Genomic DNA, 22,594 nt, shown 5'->3' with positions numbered 1-22,594 from the left:
AAAATACAAAATGAGGAGCCGAGTGTGGCTGCGTACAACGAGCACATGTCCTAGCTTAGCTTTTCTACAATCAAAACAATCACATAACACGACAAGGTCCCTTTTCACACAGCACAAGCTCAATGCCGTCACTCTAGGCTCGCTGTGAGGTCATTATTTTTTTTTTTGAGGTGTACATATCTGCACTATTGCATTTGTCAGGATTAATAAATTAATTGCATAGATCGCAAAACCTTTGACATGATTAGCAAACTTTGGACGGACGATGTGAAGGATACGGACACAGTACCAGCTGTGAACAGCCTAGCAAAACCGCTTATTGCCTCCCAGGATGTTAGAGTCATCCAAATCTGCCAGGATGAGGTAAGTGTGTTTTTGAGCATCTAAACCTTAATCCAGACTTATGTTCTTGACGTTTTGAACAGACAGAACAGAAAAAAAAAATAACACATTAAAGCAGGGGTGGGCAAACTACGGCCCGGGGGCCACATCCGGCACGCCAAGTGTTTGAATACGGCCCGCCCAATCTTTCCAAAGTATTTCATTTAAACTCAACATACAACCTGGCATCATGGCCTGAGCCAACCTTTTGATGGTTGTATCAATTTCGTTGTTTGACATGGTCTGTTGTTTACAAAGTGCTCCTGAAAAAAGGGACACAAGCACATAATAATAATTATTATAATAACAATAATAATAATTATTATTATTATTAGATAATAATTATAATAATTATAATAATTATAATAATTATAATAATTATAATAATTATAATAATTATAATAATTATAATAATTATAATAATTATAATAATTATAATAATTTTTATAAATTTTATTATTATATTATTATAATTATAATTATAATAATTATAATTATTATATATTTATTATATATATAATTATAATAATTATAATAATTATAATAATTATAATAATTATTATAATTATTATAATTATTATAATTATAATAATAATAATAATAATAATAATAATTATTATTATTATTATTATAATTATTATTATGTGCTTGTGGATATTATACACAATATTATATATAATTAATATAATAATTATAATAATTATAATAATTATTATAATTATTATAATTATTATAATTATTATAATTATTATAATTATTATAATTATTATAATTATTATATTAATGCTAATTATTATATTAATTATATATAATATTATTGCTATATTTGCATATTTTACATAATATTAATATAATAATTATTATTTTAATTTTATTGTAATTATTATAATATTTTATTATTTTTAAAATATTTAAATATAAATATAAAATAATAAATAATAATAGCAGATTGCATGACAATTTTACAGATACAATAATACCAGGTGGACTGTTACGTGTAAAATATATAGTCTGCCCCCCCCCGTAAATTTTGTCATATCAATGCGGCCCGCGAGTCAAAAAGTTTGCCCACCCCTGCATTAAAGCCTTTTGCACAATGAATGAACACAGGAAGTGACAAGAAAAACAAAGTATGCAAACATACATACATACAAAAAAAAAACAGATCTATTTATCACTATCACAACACGCTATCAAAAATAAAATCAAGGTTTCTTTAAAAAATAGCATCAATCTGAAAAACCTCATAAATGAACCAAATAGAAAACATTTAAATAATTCAAAAAGAACACAAAAACAAAAAGCAGAAGCAAAGTATTGACACGGGTATAAACTATTTTCTGTATAACAGATCAGAACGATGCTTTTTACACTTAAAGGGGACCTATTATGCTATTATTACTTTTATGACCTATCAATGTACTTAGAATGTTATATTTACATGTTAGACCATGCCAAGGTTTCACATAATGAGATTTGCGTGTATGGAAGTGAGCCCTTAAAGAAGTTCGGGATGGCTCAAAATGAAAAAAAAAAATTTGAAAGGGTGTGGTTAAACCACGGGTGGGCAAACTACGGCCCGGGGGCCACATGCGGCCCACCAAGCATTTGAATCCGGCCCGCCAGTTACTTTCAGAGTATTTCAACTTTTAACATGATGTCTTATTCAGTAAAAAAAAAATAAAATAAAATTAAATTTTGTCATTTGAGGGAAATGAGAACATATAGCTGATAGTATGACACTTTTATAAAATAAAATTAGACTAATAATTCAAGGCGGACTGTTACAATTATAAGTGTAAAATTTTGTGTGTTTGTGTGTTAAATATATGTTCTGGCCCCCCGCACAATTTTGTTAACTCAACGCGGCCCATGAGTCAAAAAGTTTGCCCACCCCTGGGTTAAACTGTCCCTTTGTGATGTCACAGAGGGACGGACTTCCTTATATGGTTCATAGTTAGGATGCACTTTGGGCTTCGGGCGAGCATGCCCAGAGGCGGAACATGTGTGGAATAAATGAAAACAGATTCGTTATTGTGTGTAGCTGCTCTACAGGAGTCCACAACGCAATACCAAGGGTTGAAAAATGAGCATATTAGGTCCCCTTTAACCCTTGTATTATGTTACGGGTCAGTTTGACCTGTTTCAGTTTTTGTGTTGACCAAAGTACTGTTTATCCTTTCTTTTTCTTCATGAAATTTTGTGACTTTTCCTCATCTAGGGTCATGAACACAAAAACTGAAATGGGTCAAATTGACCCGTAACATAATACAAGGTTAACTAGCATGATTTGTTAACAAATCAGGCTAGTTATGCTAGCATGATAACAAATCATGCTAGTTATGCTAGCATCATGCTAGTTATGCTAGCATGATTTGTTATGCTAGCATTAGCATTTGTTATGCTAGTTATGCTAGCATGATAACAAATCATGCTAGTTATGCTAGCATGATTTGTTATGCTAGCATTAGCATTTGTTATGCTAGTTATGCTAGCATGATAACAAATCATGCTAGTTATGCTAGCATGATTTGTTATGCTAGCATTAGCATTTGTTATGCTAGTTATGCTAGCATGATAACAAATCATGCTAGTTATGCTAGCATGATAACAAATCATGCTAGTTATGCTAGCATCATGCTAGTTATGCTAGCATGATTTGTTATGCTAGCATTAGCATTTGTTATGCTAGTTATGCTAGCATGATAACAAATCATGCTAGTTATGCTAGCATGATTTGTTATGCTAGCATTAGCATTTGTTATGCTAGTTATGCTAGCATGATAACAAATCATGCTAGTTATGCTAGCATGATTTGTTATGCTAGCATTAGCATTTGTTATGCTAGTTATGCTAGCATGATAACAAATCATGCTAGTTAACCTTGTATTATGTTACGGGTCAATTTGACCCATTTCAGTTTTTGTATTCATGACCCTAGATGAGGAAAAGTCACAAAATTTCATGAAGAAAAAGAAAGGATAAACAGTACTTTGGTCAACACAAAAACTGAAACGGGTCAAATTGACCCGTAACATAATACAAGGGTTAATGTCCATAATTACTGCAGAGCAACACTTGGTTTGTGCTTGAACAAAATGTGATCCTGGTGCCATAAAATGACCAGAATATGGAAAATGCACTAGTCGTGATGTGCGGATAGAATATGAAATATTCAGTGGAAAGTCAAGCTGCGTGTGTGTGTGTGTGTGTGTGTGACCGCCATGTTAGAACCGGACTGCTGCTGGAATGCTTTTAATCAATTCTTTCTACAATCAAGCACCATGTCGACTTGGTCTCTTCGTGTTATTTTTTTTTACGTTGTGTGATTGTCTGAAGCTTTTTTTCGAGATCGCCGCATCTGGAAATGACTTGAGAGTCAAGAAACAAGAGAGCTGTCGTTCCATCCCAGGGCGCCCCCAATCGGACCCCCATGAGGACTGGATTGTGAGTGAATATCGCTTACAAACATTTAGAGCACATGAACCAAAAAAACACTAAAAACAACAAAAAAAAAAAACATCTTCTTCCTAATTCCGTTTGTCCCGTCCACACCTCAAACCTTCCATCTTCGCTTGAGTAAAAGAGTTTATAGAAAATAAAACGTGTCAATTCTGTGTAACAGTCCAGAGACCCCCAAGGGAGCAATCTGGCAACACAAACAATACTTTAGATTCACAGTGGAAAAAAAAAAACAATCAAACGAGGAAATAATGTAATGGAACTCACTGTTGCCTTCACTTGTTATGCTGGTAGGAGAAGCTGGAGTGTTCGGTGGGTGTCTCTATTGCAACCGGTTGCTGGACGGCACTTTCCTGACAGGGGAGCCAAAAGGAACTCCACCAGGGAATTGTTTCTCACAACATACGAAGCTGGAGTCAAACGTGTGTGTTTACCTCAACGGAGATGTTGGTAGGAGGCACTTGGGTGTACTGGGGGACGTACGTCCCCTGCATAGATGAGTTTGCAGGCATATACTGAAAAATACATTTTGATTATTTTACTTTTATTTAAGGGCGTCATTTAAACTGTTTTGAGCTACGACCTTTTTCAGTTTAATTGTAGTTCACAATAAAATATTTATTTTCTCACGCCATTTTTTTTTGCATTTTGAAGCTTTACTTCAGGGGTGGGCAAACTACGGCCCGGGGGCCACATCCGGCCCGCCAAGTGTTTGAATACGGCCCGCCCAATCTTTCAAAAGTATTTAATTTAAACTCAACATACAACCTGGCATCATGGCCTGAGCCAACCTTTTGATGGTTTTATCAATTTCGTTTTTTGACATGGTCTGTTGTTTACAAAGTGCTCCTGAAAAAAGAGACACAAGCACATAATAATAATAAAAATTAAAATAATAATTATTATATTATTATTATAACTATTATGATTATTATATTTATTATATTAATGCTAATTATTATATTAATTATATATAATAATATTGTTATATTTGCATATTTTACATAATAATAATATAATAATTATTATTTTAATGTTATTGTAATTATTATAATATTTAATTATTTTTAAAATATTTAAATATAAATATAAAATAATAAATAATAATAGCAGATTGCATGACAATTTTACAGATACAATAATACCAGGTGGACTGTTACGTGTAAAATATATAGTCTGCCCCCCCCTCCCCCCCCCCCGGAAATTTTGTTATATCAATGCGGCCCGCGAGTCAAAAAGTTTGCCCACCCCTGCTTTACTTCGATCAGGGAGTATATTATTATATATTATATATATTGTGTATAAGTTACTAACCGTGCCGCTGCTGCCTACGGACAAGTGGCTGAGCTGCTGTGCCAGCGGCCCCATCAGCGACGTGGGCTGGATGGACATGCTGTGGTCCATCCCTGGTGTCAGGACCGCCCCCTAATGTGATTTAAAAAAAAAAAATGTGCTAATAAAAAAAAGCAACAAAAGCTACATAGCCGTCAGATATGAGATACCCACTGTGGGCGGCATGATGTACGACTGGTGGTGGTGGTGGTGGTGGAGCCAGGAGGGGTTGTGCACCTGGCAACGCATAAAATGATGCTAAATTGAGTCCAAATAGATCTAGTTCCGAACAAGTAAGACCTGAGGAGGACTTGAGAGTACCTGGTAGGTGGACACAGGCGAGTGCATGTAAGGGGACAGCGAGGTCGGCCCCAGCATGCGATTGGGAGCCATGCTGTAAGGAGAGGAGTAGAACCTACACAGATAATACACTTCTTAGTCACCTATTCCGTTCTGATGGTGCGTGTTGGTGCGTGTTGGAGGTCCTTACCCGTTCTGTAAGGCTGTGGTGGGGTCGTATGTGAGGGTCATCCCTCCCTGCAGGGAAAACGATAATAAGATAATAAGATAATAAGCAGCATGCAAGACTCATATAATTAGAAACAGAAAGAAACTCACGGTCTCCCCGTCTCTGGTCCAGCTTCGGCCGTTATGGAGATATTTTCCTTGACTCTGACGCTTCTTCTGGCCTCCATCGGCAAATTTGCATAATAGGGGTTCTGGTGGAACTAAACCGGAGCATAAAGACACATTAAATAACAGACATATGACTGTGTATGAGTTGAGACAACATTTTTTGGATTTTATGAAAATTCCAGACTTTATGGCTCAATTTTTATGAATTTTCTCGTCGTTTTGCTTTGAGGTTGCTTTTACCTTCATTGAAGACATGACATGATCACCATCATCATCCTCCTAATCTGTCATTTCCAGAGTTTTTTCATTATTCAATATTCATGGGGTGTCTCATTGTTACATTTGTGTCTTTGGGACAAGTCAAAAGTCAAGTCAATTTTTTTAAATTATTAATTACTTATTATTTATTTAAAATTCTATTAGTTTTTATGATTTTTTTTCATTTTTCCCTTTCATCCATCATTATGTTTATTATTTATTATTTATTATTTTATGTTTTTTCATTTTTCCCTTTCATCCATCATTGTGTATTATTTATTATTTATTTAAAATTCTATTATTTTTATTGAATTTTTTTCATTTTTCCCTTTCATCTATCATTATGTTTATTATTTATTATTTATTATTTATTTTTTTATAATTTTTTTTCATTTTTCCCTTTCATCCATCATTATGTTTATTATTTATTATTTATTATTTTTATGATTTTTTTTCATTTTTCCCTTTCATCCATCATTATGTGTATTATTTATTATTTATTTAAAATTCTATTATTTTTATTGAATTTTTTTCATTTTTCCCTTTCATCTATCATTATGTTTATTATTTATTATTTATTATTTATTATTTATTATTTATTTAAAATTCTATTATTTTTTTATAATTTTTTTTCATTTTTCCCTTTCATCCATCATTATGTGTATTTAGATGCATTTCCAACATTTCATGTTTACATTTTTGGCTTTCTGGAACTGATTCAGTTAGCATACGTTTCACTTAGTGAAATGACACTAACCAAGGTTCCAATGTATTTCATGTCTAAGCGTCACCTTCTGTAAAGCTGCTTGATAAATTCTTATGTGGACAAAACACTATTTTTCTTTTAATCAAGTGAAAAGAAAAACAAAAGAAAAAGTACTCACCTGACACCCCAGGTGGAGTCTTAATATATTTTCCGTTAAAATGTTGAATAATTGCCTCACATTTCTCCGTGGACTCCATCCTACAGGAAAAGGTTTAAAACATGCTCGGCATGAGGTGACGTTGTTTTGATTGCCGCCTACTCGGAGTTAGCTTGGAAATTTTGTACCTGGCGAAGCCCACACCCCGACTGGTCCCGTTAGCATCCCGCAGGATGCGGGTGGAGATGGCCTGGCTGAAGGGCTTCAGCATGTTCTCCAGCTCCTGCTCATCCATGGAAAGCGGCAGATTGGAAATGTACAAATTGGTGGGGTCCTGCTCCTGTTGCTGAAAGCGCGGACGTCAACAAATAAGAAAGTGAAAGAAAGAGCTCATGACATCTTAAATTGACACAAAATGTCGACATCATAGCTAAAAGCGGCATCGAACATGGAACATCGTAGCAAAACACAAAAGTGGCGTCGCGATGGATCTCGCTGCCACATCACATCTTTGTCAACATCCAAGTCTTCATTTTGCAGTGTTTTCAATGCATTTATAAAAATAAGTTTTAGACTCTAATTTCATGGCGCAGTTTGGCGCACCCCACACAGTGGTCATTTCCTCCGGCGCACCACTGCGCATTTAAAGGCAATGAGAGGCGTTCATTTGATTGGTTAAGATTACACGCCTTCTCTCCTCCCTCTTTGCTACTTGGTGGGAGGGATGGAAGCGTGGGTGCACCGCGCTGCGCTGGATGGACTCTGCTTTTCTAGTCTCGGAATATAGATGGCATAAAGACTTAAAGGCATATTTAAGACAATAATTTCCATGCATGCGTGACGGCCATGACCTCCAGTGAAGGTTATCTATTGCCTCCTCGAAGCTACAAGCCCATGAATGCATCAGTGATGCTTTCGAGTGCCAATGAGTCATCTGATGTAAACATAAGCCTGCTTGTAAACGCACCATGAAGAGTTGAGTGAAAAATCAAGTTATTTTGTTAGCAGGAAGCCGCGTGAACGTCAACAATCCAGCTTAACGGCAGATCAGCTTTCCCAGGATGCCGCTGGTGTGGGAGACTGCCGGTTATATTCCCGTTAAGGCCAGCGGACAATTGTGTGTGTGTGACGACAGGGCGGGTGGCCGGACATTGGGCGCTGCTGACCGGGTAGCTGCTCAGACGCTGAGTCAGATGCCACCATGGAGAACAGGCAGCTCTTTTGTACAAGGAAGCTAGCGCTAGCCCTAGCCCTAGCGGCGCCGCCAATATGATGCATGACACACAAACACACATCATACACACATTGTGTGTACCCGTGTGTATTCATTGGGTCCAGTTCCTGATCCGCATTATTCAAGTTTGTATTGAACATTTGGACTAAAACACATTCCAAACATCTCCAGAGGAGGTCCTACCTTGGCCATCTGAGCCTGCACACCCCCCGCCTTCAACGCCGTCACTGCCTTCTGAGCCGAGGATGGATTGTCAAAGTCAACAAAGCCGTAGCCTGTGGGAACACGGAAACATCAACATCCTGGAACTATCGAATAGCAATAGCAAATTCACAAATAGTACAACGTAATTCTACGGCACACTTAGCATCGTTTTCATTTTCTCAAATAGTCCGCCTAAAAAAATATTTCTGTAAGACGTTTTCTCAGTGTCCTAATTCCTGGCACACGAATAATAATAATAACATCGATGCATCGAGATGCTAACAAAAGTTGTTTTGCAATACACGACGCTGTGCCTAGCATATTAAGCCAAAAACGTTAGTGTCAACAGTTCTAGCACAGGCAAGCGGTATCGTCACATCAACTCTGACCACATATCGGAGTCCAGATACCAGACTGGAATATGGACCGTTTTCGGTGGTACGCAAAATAGCCTAAAATCGCCCAAAATAGCCCAAAATAGCCACAGGGCACATATATAAACAAACGACTATTCCCACTCAAATTAGACAATTAAGCTCAAATGTTTTTGGAATGTGGGAAGACACGGGACAACTAAATATCTCTTAATATGAAAAACTGTGGGCGGCACGGCGGTCTGGTGGTTAGCGCGCAGACCTCACAGCTAGGAGACCAGGGTTCAATTCCCACCCTCGGCCATCTCTGTGTGGCGACCTAAACGGTAGCCTTCAAGTTATTTCCTTTCAACTTAAATAGCCCAAAACTTACCACTTCCACACAGATAGGGAGGATAACTATTAACAGTTATTTAGCCTTTAACATGAACATGAATCAAACGTGGGCGGCACGGCGGACTAGTGGTTAGCGCGCAGACCTCACAGCTAGGAGACCAGGGTTCAATTCCCACCCTCGGCCATCTCTGTGTGGAGTTTGCATGTTCTCCCCGTGCATGCGTGGGTTTTCTCCGGGTACTCCGGTTTCCTCCCACATTCCAAAAACATGCTAGGTTAATTGGCGACTCCAAATTCTCCATAGGTATGAATGTGAGTGTGAATGGTTGTTTGTCTATATGTGCCCTGTGATTGGCTGGCCACCAATCCAGGGTGTACCCCGCCTCCCGCCCGAAGACAGCTGGGATAGGCTCCAGCACCCCCGCGACCCTCATGAGGATAAGCAGTAGAAAATGAATGAATGAATGTTCTCGGTGATGTTCTATGCTCAGTACATTTGGCTGAGTGAACATCCAGCAGCAACACGTATTTCCCTTTCCCATGACTACTAGTTTACTAGCACCCTCGGCCATCTCTGTGTGGAGTTTGCATGTTCTCCCCGTGCATGCGTGGGTTTTCTCCGGGTACTCCGGTTTCCTCCCACATTCCAAAAACATGCTAGGCTAATTAATTAGCAACTCCAAATTGTTCATAGGTATGAATGTGAGTGTGAATGGTTGTTTGTCTATATGTGCCCTGTGATTGGCTGGCCACCAGTCCAGGGTGTACCCCGCCTCTCGCCCGAAGACAGCTGGGATAGGCTCCAGCACCCCCGCGACCCTCGTGAGGAAAAGCGGTAGAAAATGAATGAATGAATGAATGAATGAAAAATTGTGTCATGCACAATATCCAAATTGATAAAATGGTCATTCTAATGTTTTTGGAATATGACCGCAGATCATTAAACAAAGTGTACTGCGATCAGATTACTTGTTACCAAAAACATTCTCTCATTTATTTCTACGCCACTATAAAAATAGATGATCCACCATCCCCATGGTAATTTTAGACTGTATTATAATTATTATAAGTCAATGTAAAATACGATTATCAATACCCTTTAATTGTTGCCAACAGTCCAAATGACGAGTCCAGCAAACCAACTAACAGGTATCAAGTTCGCTCCATACTTCAATATACTTATAATATACTCACCTTTGCATTTATTGGTTGTCTTGTCCAGTATAGCTTTTGTGGAAACAATTTTCCCATATCTAAAAAAAAACAATGAATATGCATTACATTTATATATGTATTCAATTGTAACAAACAACAAACAACTTCAACGTATTTACATCACATGAATGAAAACTCCAGTAAAGCTAATAACATTTAGCATGATTGATTCATCTTAGCATGAACAAAGACGTTGGTCATGCATGTTTCTATTATAACGACCGTCTCACAGTCGCATCACATGTCCGCCTCCTTCATTGGACAGGACAAACGCATCAGTGTGAGCCATATTGTCTATCAGTCGCCATCTCTCCGTGGATGTGAACGCACCGTAATGTGATACGTCTCTTTTGGGCTGTCCTGTGCAACGCTGGCTCTCGGCCACGTTCTCATTCTGCATTCAGCGCCCTTGAGTCAGTGTCATGGCGTTTAGCTCCGAGCCACGCTGTCCGTTGACACATACAAATATTCTTATGTTTTTTCATTGGGATCGATCTCAAATGCAAGTGTAGTGACGAGTGCAATGACCTCTACGTTGGAGAAACCAAACAAACCTTCCATAAACACAAGAGAACCTTTTCTTCGCCCTCACAACCATTCACAACCTTTGAGGATAACGATGTCCAAATTCTGGATCGGTAGGGCCGCTGGTTTGAAGGACGTATGAAACAAACCATCGATATCAAACTAGAAAATGTCTCCCAAAACAGAGGAGGTGGTACAAGTATCACCAACATCCTGACTTCTGTCCCTCAAAGATTTTCCCATTCCACGGTTATAGCCACTAACGAATTTTGTCACCATGTAGGTGAACGACTTCCTGTTCCAGGACAGCCACCACGTGGGGCCACAATAACAACAACCATATGTTGACCACGCCCAGGGGGAACACCCACTGGAGACATAAATAGGAGAACTCCACGCCCAAAACGTTCGAAAAGCAATTTTAGACAAGCACGTTTATTTTTAAACTTAGCTCGTCTTAGCTGTAAATACACAATCTCCACCTTCAAAATAAGAGCGCCGTTTGTCCTATGTCTGCGTAAAAATATGGAGATGGAATTGCATGGGTGACTACATCTTCCTCCACAAGCACAAGCATTATAGTTTGTTGACGATTTAGTAGAAATGTGTGTAGAAGCTGATATCCCATTGGGAAAGTTTGCCAGATTGTTACCAATGAATACACATGCTTTACAATTTCAGACATATATTAGACATATATTTCATCATTGACATGAAGTTGTATGACATCCCCCCACACCCGGTGAAGTCCGTCAACAGAGACTCACTCCGAGTTCTCCGAGTCCGAGCCGAGTTCTAGTCGGATTTGGGTGCTGAGGAAAGTAGTTCCAGGTAGTCGCTGGGGTTCAGTTAGGTAAAGGGTCTACCTTCTTAAAACAATATATAGCATAAAAGCATAATTTATTTACTTAAAAAAATAACCAGACCTCACAAATCGCTAGCGTTATTTTCTCTGCCATCGTATGACTTCGCGTTCCCGTCCGTGTGTCTAAGGAAGATAAAATTCCAGAGCCAAATCCAACGTCCATCCCTGCTTCCCAACCAGAGACGGACCAGGGCAAGGAGTGGAGCCACACTTTAGGCACCCAGCCAGGGGATAAAGAAGCCACCCCCATTCCATGCTCTCATGTGCCTACACAGTACTACATCTCAGATCCTGCATGCTACTCTCCAAGTGGGGGAGGGGGAGATGTACTCTAAAATCGTACGCTCCCGTTTGCCGCTCAAACTTTGACCAAGTCAGTGTAATTTACATAACCGACTATAGATATTTATGAATATATTATCTCCAATATATTCTTTTTTCAGTTACATTGGCCTTAATGTGCGATGCTAAAAAGGCTAATTTCATGTTATTTTATCAGGCTGTGTAAAAACAGAAATATGACAACCCCCCCCACCCCACCCACATTGGAACACGACCAACCTGAGCAGATCGCCACCTGACCCACAAACTCTGAACCCAATTCACCCCCCCCCCCCCCCACTTCGGTTCTCTCCATCCACATCCATCCCCCCACCCCACCCCCTTCGTGCCATTGCCTTGTTTGTCTTTCCCTTTCCCCTGGGCTTGCCGTTTCCTGTTGGGTTGGGCGGCCTCGTGTGAGCCATTTCTTCCAGACAGCTGTAAAATAGCAGGCCCCTCCCTCTCTTCCCCCCCCCCCCCCTCCCTCGCTGACTTGCTGGAGCTCCCTCTCTTTCTCCTACTCTTCTCCTTTGTCACATTGGTCTGCTCTGCTGGTTCTCATCATCAGGCTCCAGTCCTCAATGAAGCTGGCAAGGATCATTCATCTCCGCCATGCTGCTTTTAATGACTTCCACTGGAGCTCCAACAAACATGGCCGATTGATTGCTGGATGCTGCTGCCTCATGTCACACCACTTTTAAAAACCATCACGAGGTATTTCATAGGACTTAGAACACCGGGAGAACACAGCACAGGTTTTAATGAAGAACGGATCAGGATTTTATGCTGCCGATACCGATCAGTGAAATCATCCGATACCAATACCGATCACATACACGCAGTATAAATATTTAAATGTACTACTGGCGATATTAGGGACTCACTCTACAAGGGCTCTAACATGTAATGTACTCCTTCCTGATCCTATCCATCCTGGTCACTCCCAATGAGAACCTCAGCATCCTCATCTCTGATACCTCCAGTTCTGCTTCCTGTCTTTTCATCAGTGGCACTGTCTCTAGACCAGGGGTCTCAAACTCAACTGGAGCTAGGGTCTCAGCAAGGCTGGGCCGCATCAGGTTTAAAAAAAAAAAAAAAACCGCATTTATTAAAAACAGAAAAATATACAAACTTTTTCAGTGCTTTGGTTCCGATTTTCTACAATAAAAGCTCTGATAAAACATTCCACTGTTCTCAAATACCTTAATTTTTGTTTTTCTGCACAAAATAAGATGAAAAATAAATAAACAAATCAAGAATAAAGAAAATCAATCAGTAATAAATAAATATAATAACAATAATAAAACGGCAAATATTAAAAACTTATAGTTGATGGGTAGACAAATGATTTTTTTTTCATATTAAAATGAACAAAGCATTATTAGAGCCCTGTAGACATGACAAAACACGACTATAGTCACATTTATACTCTTTTTATTTACAACATATTGCGCAACTGCAGGGTCTTGAGACACATGCTAACTCGCAAACTAGAGAGCTAGCGACCTAAACGGTAGCCTTCAAGTTATTTCCTTTCAACTTAAATAGCCCAAAACTTACCACTTCCACACGGATAGGGAGGATAACTATTAACAGTTATTTAACCTTTAACATGAACATTAATCAAATGTAATAATTTTTTCTGGGTACATGATACCATACAGCATCCATATCAAACTTGCGCGGGCCGCACTAACATTAAACTTTCATATCAAGGCGGGGGCCTCAAACTGGTGTCCTGCGGACCACATTTGGCTTGCGGGCCGCGTGTTTGAGACCTAAAGGTCTAAACATTATTTGTTGAATATCCTGTCCATAGAAGCAACAAACTGGATGCTCAACTCAACATTTCAGGCTTTTTTTTACACACAAACTTATGGAAATGAACTTTTCCATCCCAGCGATACTATACTTCATCACGTCATCTCCCCATTCATCCGCCGCTCACGTCTCTGCTCCTAATATCCTCAGCTCCTCTAATCTGCTTCATGCGTCTTCATCTCCACAGGGAGATTTATAGGCTGCACATTCAGAGTAGTAGTTTATCGGGTGACTTACGGCTGACACAGTTTGACCAGATCCTGGTCTGTGGTTCCCGGGTGGAGGCCACGGATGTACAGGTTGGTTTTGCTCAGCTGCTCCCCGCCACCATTGCTGCTGCTGCTGCCGTTGCTGATGGTGCTGGTGTTGCCGCTGTTGCTGTTGGGGCTTGGAGGAGCCATCAGATGATTGGAGGACACATACGTCTGCTGAAAAACACATGGAGGCTGATGTCATATTGGGATGGACTTTTGTCCTATGTGTATTATCTCTGTAGGGCTCTGTTGGGCTAATTCAGGGGTGGGCAAACTTTTTGACTCGCGGGCCGCATTAATTTAACAAAATTGACAGGGGGGGGGTTATGTAGTATTTTACACATAACAGTCCATTTTTACACCTATATTTTTACACATATTTTACATGTAAAAGTGTCATGCAATCTTCTATATGTGCACTTTGAAATCATTTATTTGATGTAAAGTGTGTTATAAATGTATTATTATTATTATTGTTATTTTTATTAGAATTATTATTATTATTAGTTATAATAATGTTATTATATTATTATTATTTTGTTAATATAATAATATTACTACAATTATTATATTAATATTATTAACAACAATATTAATATAATAGTAGTATTATTATCACTGTTGACAACAACATTATTATTATTATTATTATTATTATTATTATTTGTATTACTATTATTGTGCTTGTGCTCCTTTTTCCAGGAGTATTTTGTAATATTACTACCATTATTATATTAATATTATTAACAACAATATTAATATAATAGTAGTATTATTATCATTGTTGACAACAACATTATTATCATTATTGACATTATTATTATTATTACTATTATTGTGCTTGTGCTCCTTTTTCCAGGAGTATTTTGTAATATTACTACCATTATTATATTAATATTATTAACAACAATATTAATATAATAGTAGTATTATTATCATTGTTGACAACAACATTATTATTATTATTATTATTATTATTTGTATTACTATTATTGTGCTTGTGCTCCTTTTTCCAGGAGTATTTTGTAATATTACTACCATTATTATATTAATATTATTAACAACAATATTAATATAATAGTAGTATTATTATCATTGTTGACAACAACATTATTATTATTATTATTATTATTATTATTATTATTTGTATTACTATTATTGTGCTTGTGCTCCTTTTTCCAGGAGTATTTTGTAATATTACTACCATTATTATATTAATATTATTAACAACAATATTAATATAATAGTAGTATTATTATCATTGTTGACAACAACATTATTATTATTATTATTATTATTTGTATTACTATTATTGTGCTTGTGCTCCTTTTTCCAGGAGTATTTTGTAATATTACTACCATTATTTTATTAATATTATTAACAACAATATTAATATAATAGGATTATTATCATTATTGACATTATTATTATTATTATTACTATTATTGTGCTTGTGCTCCTTTTTCCAGGAGTATTTTGTAATATTACTACCATTATTATATTAATATTATTAACAACAATATTAATATAATAGTATTATTATCATTATTGACATTATTATTATTATTACTATTATTGTGCTTGTGCTCCTTTTTCCAGGAGTATTTTGTAATATTACTACCATTATTATATTAATATTATTAACAACAATATTAATATAATAGGATTATTATCATTATTGACATTATTATTATTATTACTATTATTGTGCTTGTGCTCCTTTTTCCAGGAGTATTTTGTAAACAACAGACCACATCAAATAACGAAATTGATAAAGCAGCTACCTCAACCATCAAAAAGTTGGCCCAAGCCACAATGCCAGGTTATGTGTTGAGTTTAAATGAAATACTTTGGAAAAAACAGGCGGGCCATATTGAAACACTTGGCGGGCCGCATGTGGCCCCCGGGCCGCAGTTTGCCCACCCCTGGGCTAATTTCATGTACTTATTTTTATCAGGCAAATATGTCCAAAGACAGCTGGGATAGGCTCCAGCATGACGGATGTTCCACTGCAGAGCTTGGCGTTTGTATTGGCTCTGTGTTAGCGATGGAGGAACTGTTTGATTAGTCAGGGTCAGCAGGCCTGGCCTCTGGGAACAATGGGAACGCTTGTTGGAGAACGGCTTGTCAACAGACGGCCGAGCTAATTACGTTTCTGTGTCGGTCTCTGTTGCAAAATTCTAATAAATGACTCAAATGTTCCGAACCACAAAACAACGAGGATGCTACTTAGTTGCGTTGATGTTGAAGACAATTAAGTAGCTAAGTGGTCCTCGTCACGGATGAGAAGGTAGCGACACCAGGAGATCAGTAAGCCAACAGATCCAGCAGTTAGCACTGACTTTGCAATATTGGAATATTGAGTATGGCTTTCATAATAATACAGTAATGCTTTGTTTGGCGCCGTTAATTGGTTCCTGGCTCCACCGTTTGAAGTCAATTAGGATTCATTATTTATGAATCAAATATTTTCGCAGTTAGAACATAGAAAAGTGGTTTATGGCTTTTACCATCAATATAGCCAATTTGCCTCCTCTTCCAGAAATGGATTAATTGCCACTTAATTAATTAATCGTCACTTAATTGCATCCTTTTTGAAATAATTTTAACAACCATTTTATATTTGGGTAAAATTAAAACAACACACAGCTAACTTTAACTAACAGCTAACCTTAATTTTCCACCCTTTGCATTGAGTTGTGGACTCCTTTAGAGCAGCTGCACACAATACCCGGCACATGAAGCTTTCTAGATCTTCCAGAATCTACACCTATTCCAGCTGTATTTGCTTGGATTTCCAAAACAGTCTATTTTTATTTATTCCGGGCATTTATTCCACTTCACTGTGATTATTGCCACTCCCAAGTGCTCCCAAGGACTTCCGGACTACTGCCGAAACTCACTTTTTAATTTTGTCAGTATAGAAGTTGATAATAAACGACACAATACCCGGCACATAAAGCTTTCTAGATCTTCCAGAATCTACACCTATTCCAGCTGCATTTGCTTGGATATCCAAAACGCTCTATTTGAATTTATTCCGGGTACGCCCACTTCACTGTGATTATTGCCACTCTCAAGTGCTCCCAAGGACTTCCCGGACTACTGCCGAAACTCACTTTTTAATTTTGTCAGTATAGAAGTTGATAATAAACGACACAATACCCGACACATGAAGCTTTCTAGATCTTCCAGAATCTACACCTATTCCAGCTGTATTTGCTTGGATTTCCAAAACGCTCTATTTGAATTTATTCCGGGTACGCCCACTTCACTGTGATTGGTGGTACTCCCAAGTGCTCCCAAGGACTTCCCGGACTACTGCCGAAACTCACTTTTTAATTTTGTCAGTATAGAAGTTGATAATAAACGACACAATACCCGGCACATGAAGCTTTCTAGATCTTCCAGAATCTACACCTATTCCATCTGTATTTGCTTGGATTTCCAAAACAGTCTATTTTAATTTATTCCGGGCATTTATTCCACTTCACTGTGATTATTGCCACTCCCAAGTGCTCCCAAGGACTTCCCGGACTACTGCCGAAACTCACTTTTTAATTTTGTCAGTATAGAAGTTGATAATAAATGACACAATACCCGGCGCATAAAGCTTTCTAGATCTTCCAGAATCTACACCTATTCCAGCTGTATTTGCTTGGATTTCCACAACGGTCTATTTGAATTTATTCCGGGTACGCCCACTTCACTGTGATTGGTGGTACTCCCAAGTGCTCCCAAGGACTTCCGGACTACTGCCGAAACTCACTTTTTAATTTTGTCAGTATAGAAGTTGATAATAAATGAAAAAAAACCTTTGGAGAGCTACATGAAAAGTGGTTAGGAGGTCAACTCCAGACATGGGTGAGCTTGTACACATGCAGGTAAGACGCTCCCTGTACAGGTATAATACTACACAGACAACCACTTGGTATTTTTCTATTTTACCAGCCTGAGAAAAATCACCCAAGCCATTGATGTGGGCCCTCCCTCGTAATCTTCCCTCTCGCTTCTTTGGCATCAATGGTGCGCTGTTTGTTTTCCCCCAATCACAGCTCCTTCCGGTGCTTTCTCTCGCCCTCGCAGGCCCATCAGGAGGGATGCATCTGCACAGGCCCGCCAAGATACAATCTCATGTCTGGCTAGTGAGGCCTGTCTAATAGGGATCTGCTTGTTAGCGCTAATCCCTCTCATGTGCTTTCCAGTCTCATTAAAAGCGCTCTCCTTCTGAGACAAGGACATCGGTGAGTCACATCCAAACCGACGACCTGGGCCAGGCCGAACGTGAGGTGTAAGGTAAAGACTAAAAAGTCGAGTGAGTCACTGTTTATTTTTGTTTATGCGACATCATAACCTTAACCCCTTTTCGCTACGACGCCCACCATCACGTAAATCGCATTGTCATCTCGGAGGAAGCATTCATTTGCAACACACAAATGTTTGTGTTTCAGTTCCTGTGCTAGTTGCAGTTTTTTAGGCGTAAGCGTGTTGGCTTTAAGATTAGGAATCATGCTGTCAAGCTGGGGGTGGTTTTTGTGCAAACACAACACACACTAACAACTGTCATGAAAATATACAATATATTCCTACACTGCATTGAGTTAAAAAAATTGTCCGGGGGACCAGAACATATATTTAATACACACACATGCACTATTTTATCCTTATCATTTTCCTTGAATTATTTGTCTAATTCATTCATTCATTCATTCATTTTCTACCGCTTTTCCTCACAAGGGTCGTGAGGAGTGCTGGAGCCTATCCCAGCTGTCTTCAGCAGTATGTTCTCATGTCCCTTTTTTCAAGAGCACTTTAAACATCAGACCACATCCGACTACAGTAAACCTCGGATATATCGGACTCGGATATATCGGAAATTCGCTCACAACGGACAGATAAAAAAGAACCGATTTTTCTGTAATGCATTTCCAATAAAAATTCATTGCATATATCGGATTTTTTATAACGGATTTCGCCTATTTCGGACAAAATCTCCAGTCCCGTTCCAATGCATTTCCATGAAATTTCCCTGGCATATATCGGATGGCCGCATCGTGGTGCTCCGATTCGCCGAATCGTGACAGGCCGCTATACGACGTCATTTGCAGCGTTTGCAGCGTTGCCTGCGCGTCCAGGTACATTGGAAACATAGTCAAGGAAGTGCCTTTTTATAACAGATAAAATCCCATTTACGCATATACCGGATATAAATCCCATATATGCGTAAAACGGACATTTTCCGGTGTACGCATATAACGGATTTCGCTTATATCGGACAAAACCAGTGGGAACAATTGAATCCGATATATCCGAGGTTTACTGTATGTTATTTTTTTTTGCAAGTCATGTTGCCAGTTTGTATGTTAAAAGTTGAAATACTTAGAAAGCAACTAGAGGGCCGGATTCAAACGCTTGGTGGGCCACATGTGGCTTCCGCGCCGTAGTTTGCCCACCCCTGCTCTAAGCCAATGGGGCAAAAAAATGTGAATGCAGTGACTGAAGAGCATACAACATTAGGAATAGGAAAAAATCGGAAAAACGACCCCGGGAACTACCACTTCATCCGTGTAGTTAGTTGCATTTAAACTTTATGATTACCATTGCACTTCTACTGGTTACATCCCAGTAATGCTCTCAATTTCCCTCAGTTTCTACGTTCCACGTGTGGGTTATGTAGTACAGTAAACCTCGGATATATCGGAAATTCGCTCACAACGGACAGATAAAAAAGAACCCATTTTTCTGTAATGCATTTCCAATAAAAATTCATTGCATATATCGTTCCAATGCATTTCCATGAAATTTCCCTCGCATATATCGGATGGCCGCATCGTGGCGCTCCGAAGCTAGCTGACATTCTGAGACGTTTTAAAGCAGAGGACATTTTTAATGCCGACGAAACTGGGTTATTCTGGCAAATGCTGCCGGAAAACACCCTGGGATTTATTGAATGAGATCTTAACCTCACTATTGGAAATAACGTAGGCCTGACGGGCGTAACAGGGCCTAGCTTAATTAACAATTTGTTATGCTCAGAGTCCGATAAAGTTCAATTCTCATTACCTTACGTCTCTTTTCATTGCCCAGTCCAGGTACATTGGAAACATAGTCAAGGAAGTGCCTTTTTATAACGCATAAAATCTGATTTACGCATATACCGGATATAAATCCGATATATGCGTAAAACGGACATTTTCCGATATACGCATATAACGGATTTCGCTTATATCGGACAAAACCAGTGGGAACAATTGAATCCGATATATCCGAGGTTTACTGTATCAGTTATGAGTAATTAATGTCCGTGACTTGTTGTCATTGTTTCCAAAGACAAGCGATATTCGCCTTCACCTTTAAGAGTCACAAAACGGTTCAACAAAGAAGAAGAAACATCCTACCTGTTTAGCAAAAAAATACAAAAAGGCGCCATAAATATCATACCGCCAGCGACTTCATGTTGTGAAAAAACAAAAAAGAACAACAGCAGCAATGGCGGATCCTTGACCTTGAGTGTGTAGAAGGTAAGACTGCTGTCCTACTGACTGACTCCACTTCCACGGAATAAAAACTCCCTTTTGGACGCTTTTCCAGCATCCTGAAGACGTCGGAAAGTGCGTGAAGTTGACAGCGGTTGTGGAGTACACTTGGTATATGTGAAAGGCACGGAGGGAGAGGGAGAGAAAATGTGAGGAAGTCGGGAAAAGAGGGAGAAATCTTTTCATCCTTTTCTTGTCTCCGCCCTCTCCTCGGAGTCAAAGACGCGAACCAGGAGTTAGGAACTGAAGCTATATTTCCAAGACTATATGCTTCTATGCCACTTTGGCTTAAGTGTGTCAAAACAAAGCGGTGCATGTCTTCTTTCGAGGAAAATAGTCCGGGATTCCAGGAATTCCGTTCCATTAAATGTGAGCAATCTGAATCTCAGCGATCCATGAAGCAGGGATGGGAATTACTCAAGCGACAGAGGCTGGTGTTGATTTCAGCATCGGTCCCAAGGATGGTTATGACTATGTACATATTCACGTATACACTCGCATATGATTAAACACCTAAAAATACCAAAGAAATATGAACAATATGTTCCCTATGTACAGCCCCTTTAAAATAGATTCCAATGTAAAGCCATGAATTATTCATACGAACCATCCAGTCAATCAATAACTGTCCTTACATTGTCTATCTCTGCAGTCAGTAGTTCCCATATACATATTCCATATACTACATCATTAGAAAAAGCTAATATTTATAAGTTTTGTCCCCCCCCTCCGTCACATTGAAGGGGTGGGGCATGTCGCCAGGCGTAAAAGAGCAAAGAAAAACTTTGCCAACTTGTGATGAATTCAGCGCAAACATCACCCAAGTAAAGACGTCCCTGTGTTCAATAGAAATATGAATATGATGTATGAGAAATATGACGAGTACAACCTTGCCGATACTGTAAGCTCCACTCTTAGCTGTGCTGTAGTAAAGGAGGACAAGGGCGACCACAAGGCGGATAAAAGAGCTCCATGTTGGTTCTAAATAACATTTAGACCCAAATGGTGCACTCGGCCGGTGGGAGACTTTTAACGCCCGCCTGTGGTCCACTTCTCTCAAGGACACTGCAGCTTAAAGCGGCCCCGAACTGGCGCCGAGCTCGGAGCGATCCCGTCCATATATATATATATATATGTTTATATATATATCTATATACGGTATATGGTCGTTCTTATCAGATGGAAAAGAGCCGGAGAGCGATAAAGTTTACCTTCTTGATGCTTTTGCCCTGGTAGCCGTTGTACGTGTTCACTCCTCCGGTCCTCGGCGGCACAGAGAGCAGCATTTTGACGCGGCGCCGTGTGCGAGGGAGCGGCGAGTCCGAGCAGCCAGGCAGCTGACGTCAGCCGGGGAAAGTGAGCGATTGGAGTCGCCTCTTTTCCCGGCAGTCGGGGGGTCTCCGCACTCTGCCGCACTCTGCCGCACTCTACCCGTACTATACCTTACTCTACCGTACTTTACCTTACTCTACCATACTTTACCATACTCTACCACACTCTACCATACTCTACCCACTCTTACCCACTCTACCATACTCTACCATACTTTACCATACTCTACCCACTGTACCGCACTCTACCATTCTCTACCATACTTTACCATACTCTACCCACTCTACCATACTTTACCATACTCTACCGCACTCTACCGCACTCTACCATACTCTACCATACTTTACCATACTCTACCCACTCTACCGCACTCTACCATACTCTACCCACTCTACCATACTCTACCATACTTTACCATACTCTACCCACTCTACCGCACTCTACCATACTCTACCCACTCTACCATACTCTACCATACTTTACCATACTCTACCCACTCTACCGCACTCTACCATACTCTACCCACTCTACCATACTCTACCATACTTTACCATACTCTACCATACTCTACCCACTCTACCGTACTTTACCATACTCTATCCACTCTACCGCACTCTACCATATTCTACCATACTCTACCCACTT

At 39.1% G+C, this 22,594-nt stretch overlaps 1 protein-coding gene across 2 annotated transcripts; it reads right to left on the bottom strand.

Annotated features, from left to right (window-relative positions):
* Window positions 1–3,383: 3,383 nt before the first annotated feature.
* LOC131137527 (RNA-binding motif, single-stranded-interacting protein 2-like) lies at window positions 3,384–21,954 on the bottom strand. 2 transcript variants are annotated; one of them, XM_058085605.1, is made up of 14 exons: window positions 21,829–21,954; window positions 14,065–14,255; window positions 10,275–10,333; window positions 8,350–8,441; window positions 7,121–7,278; window positions 6,954–7,033; window positions 5,794–5,903; window positions 5,666–5,712; window positions 5,497–5,590; window positions 5,350–5,412; window positions 5,158–5,268; window positions 4,278–4,358; window positions 4,111–4,196; window positions 3,384–4,030 (listed from the first exon to the last, which is right to left on the bottom strand). In XM_058085605.1, the coding sequence occupies exons 1-13, from the start codon at window positions 21,901–21,903 to the stop codon at window positions 4,119–4,121; spliced, it is 1,239 nt and encodes a 412-aa protein (XP_057941588.1). In that variant the 5' UTR covers window positions 21,904–21,954; the 3' UTR covers window positions 3,384–4,030; window positions 4,111–4,118. The 2 variants fall into 2 exon arrangements, with proteins under 2 accessions (XP_057941588.1, XP_057941589.1); XM_058085606.1 differs by having other exon boundaries at window positions 7,121–7,272.
* Between the last annotated feature and the right edge of the window lie 640 nt (window positions 21,955–22,594).

Source organism: Doryrhamphus excisus, chromosome 10 (assembly GCF_030265055.1).
Source record: "Doryrhamphus excisus isolate RoL2022-K1 chromosome 10, RoL_Dexc_1.0, whole genome shotgun sequence".
NCBI lineage: Eukaryota > Metazoa > Chordata > Actinopteri > Syngnathiformes > Syngnathidae > Doryrhamphus > Doryrhamphus excisus.
Note: the sequence above shows the minus strand (reverse complement) of the source record. Positions and strands in the feature narration are given on the sequence as shown.

Coding starts and splice junctions, on each gene's coding strand:
- LOC131137527 (XM_058085605.1), bottom strand. CDS start 21,903: ATGCTGCTCTCTGTGCCGCCGAGGACCGGAGGAGTGAACACGTACAAC. Junction 5,413..5,496: donor CGCCTGTGTCCACCTACCAG/GTACTCTCAAGT, acceptor ATGCGTTGCCAG/GTGCACAACCCCTCCTGGCT. Junction 5,269..5,349: donor CGTACATCATGCCGCCCACA/GTGGGTATCTCA, acceptor AAATCACATTAG/GGGGCGGTCCTGACACCAGG.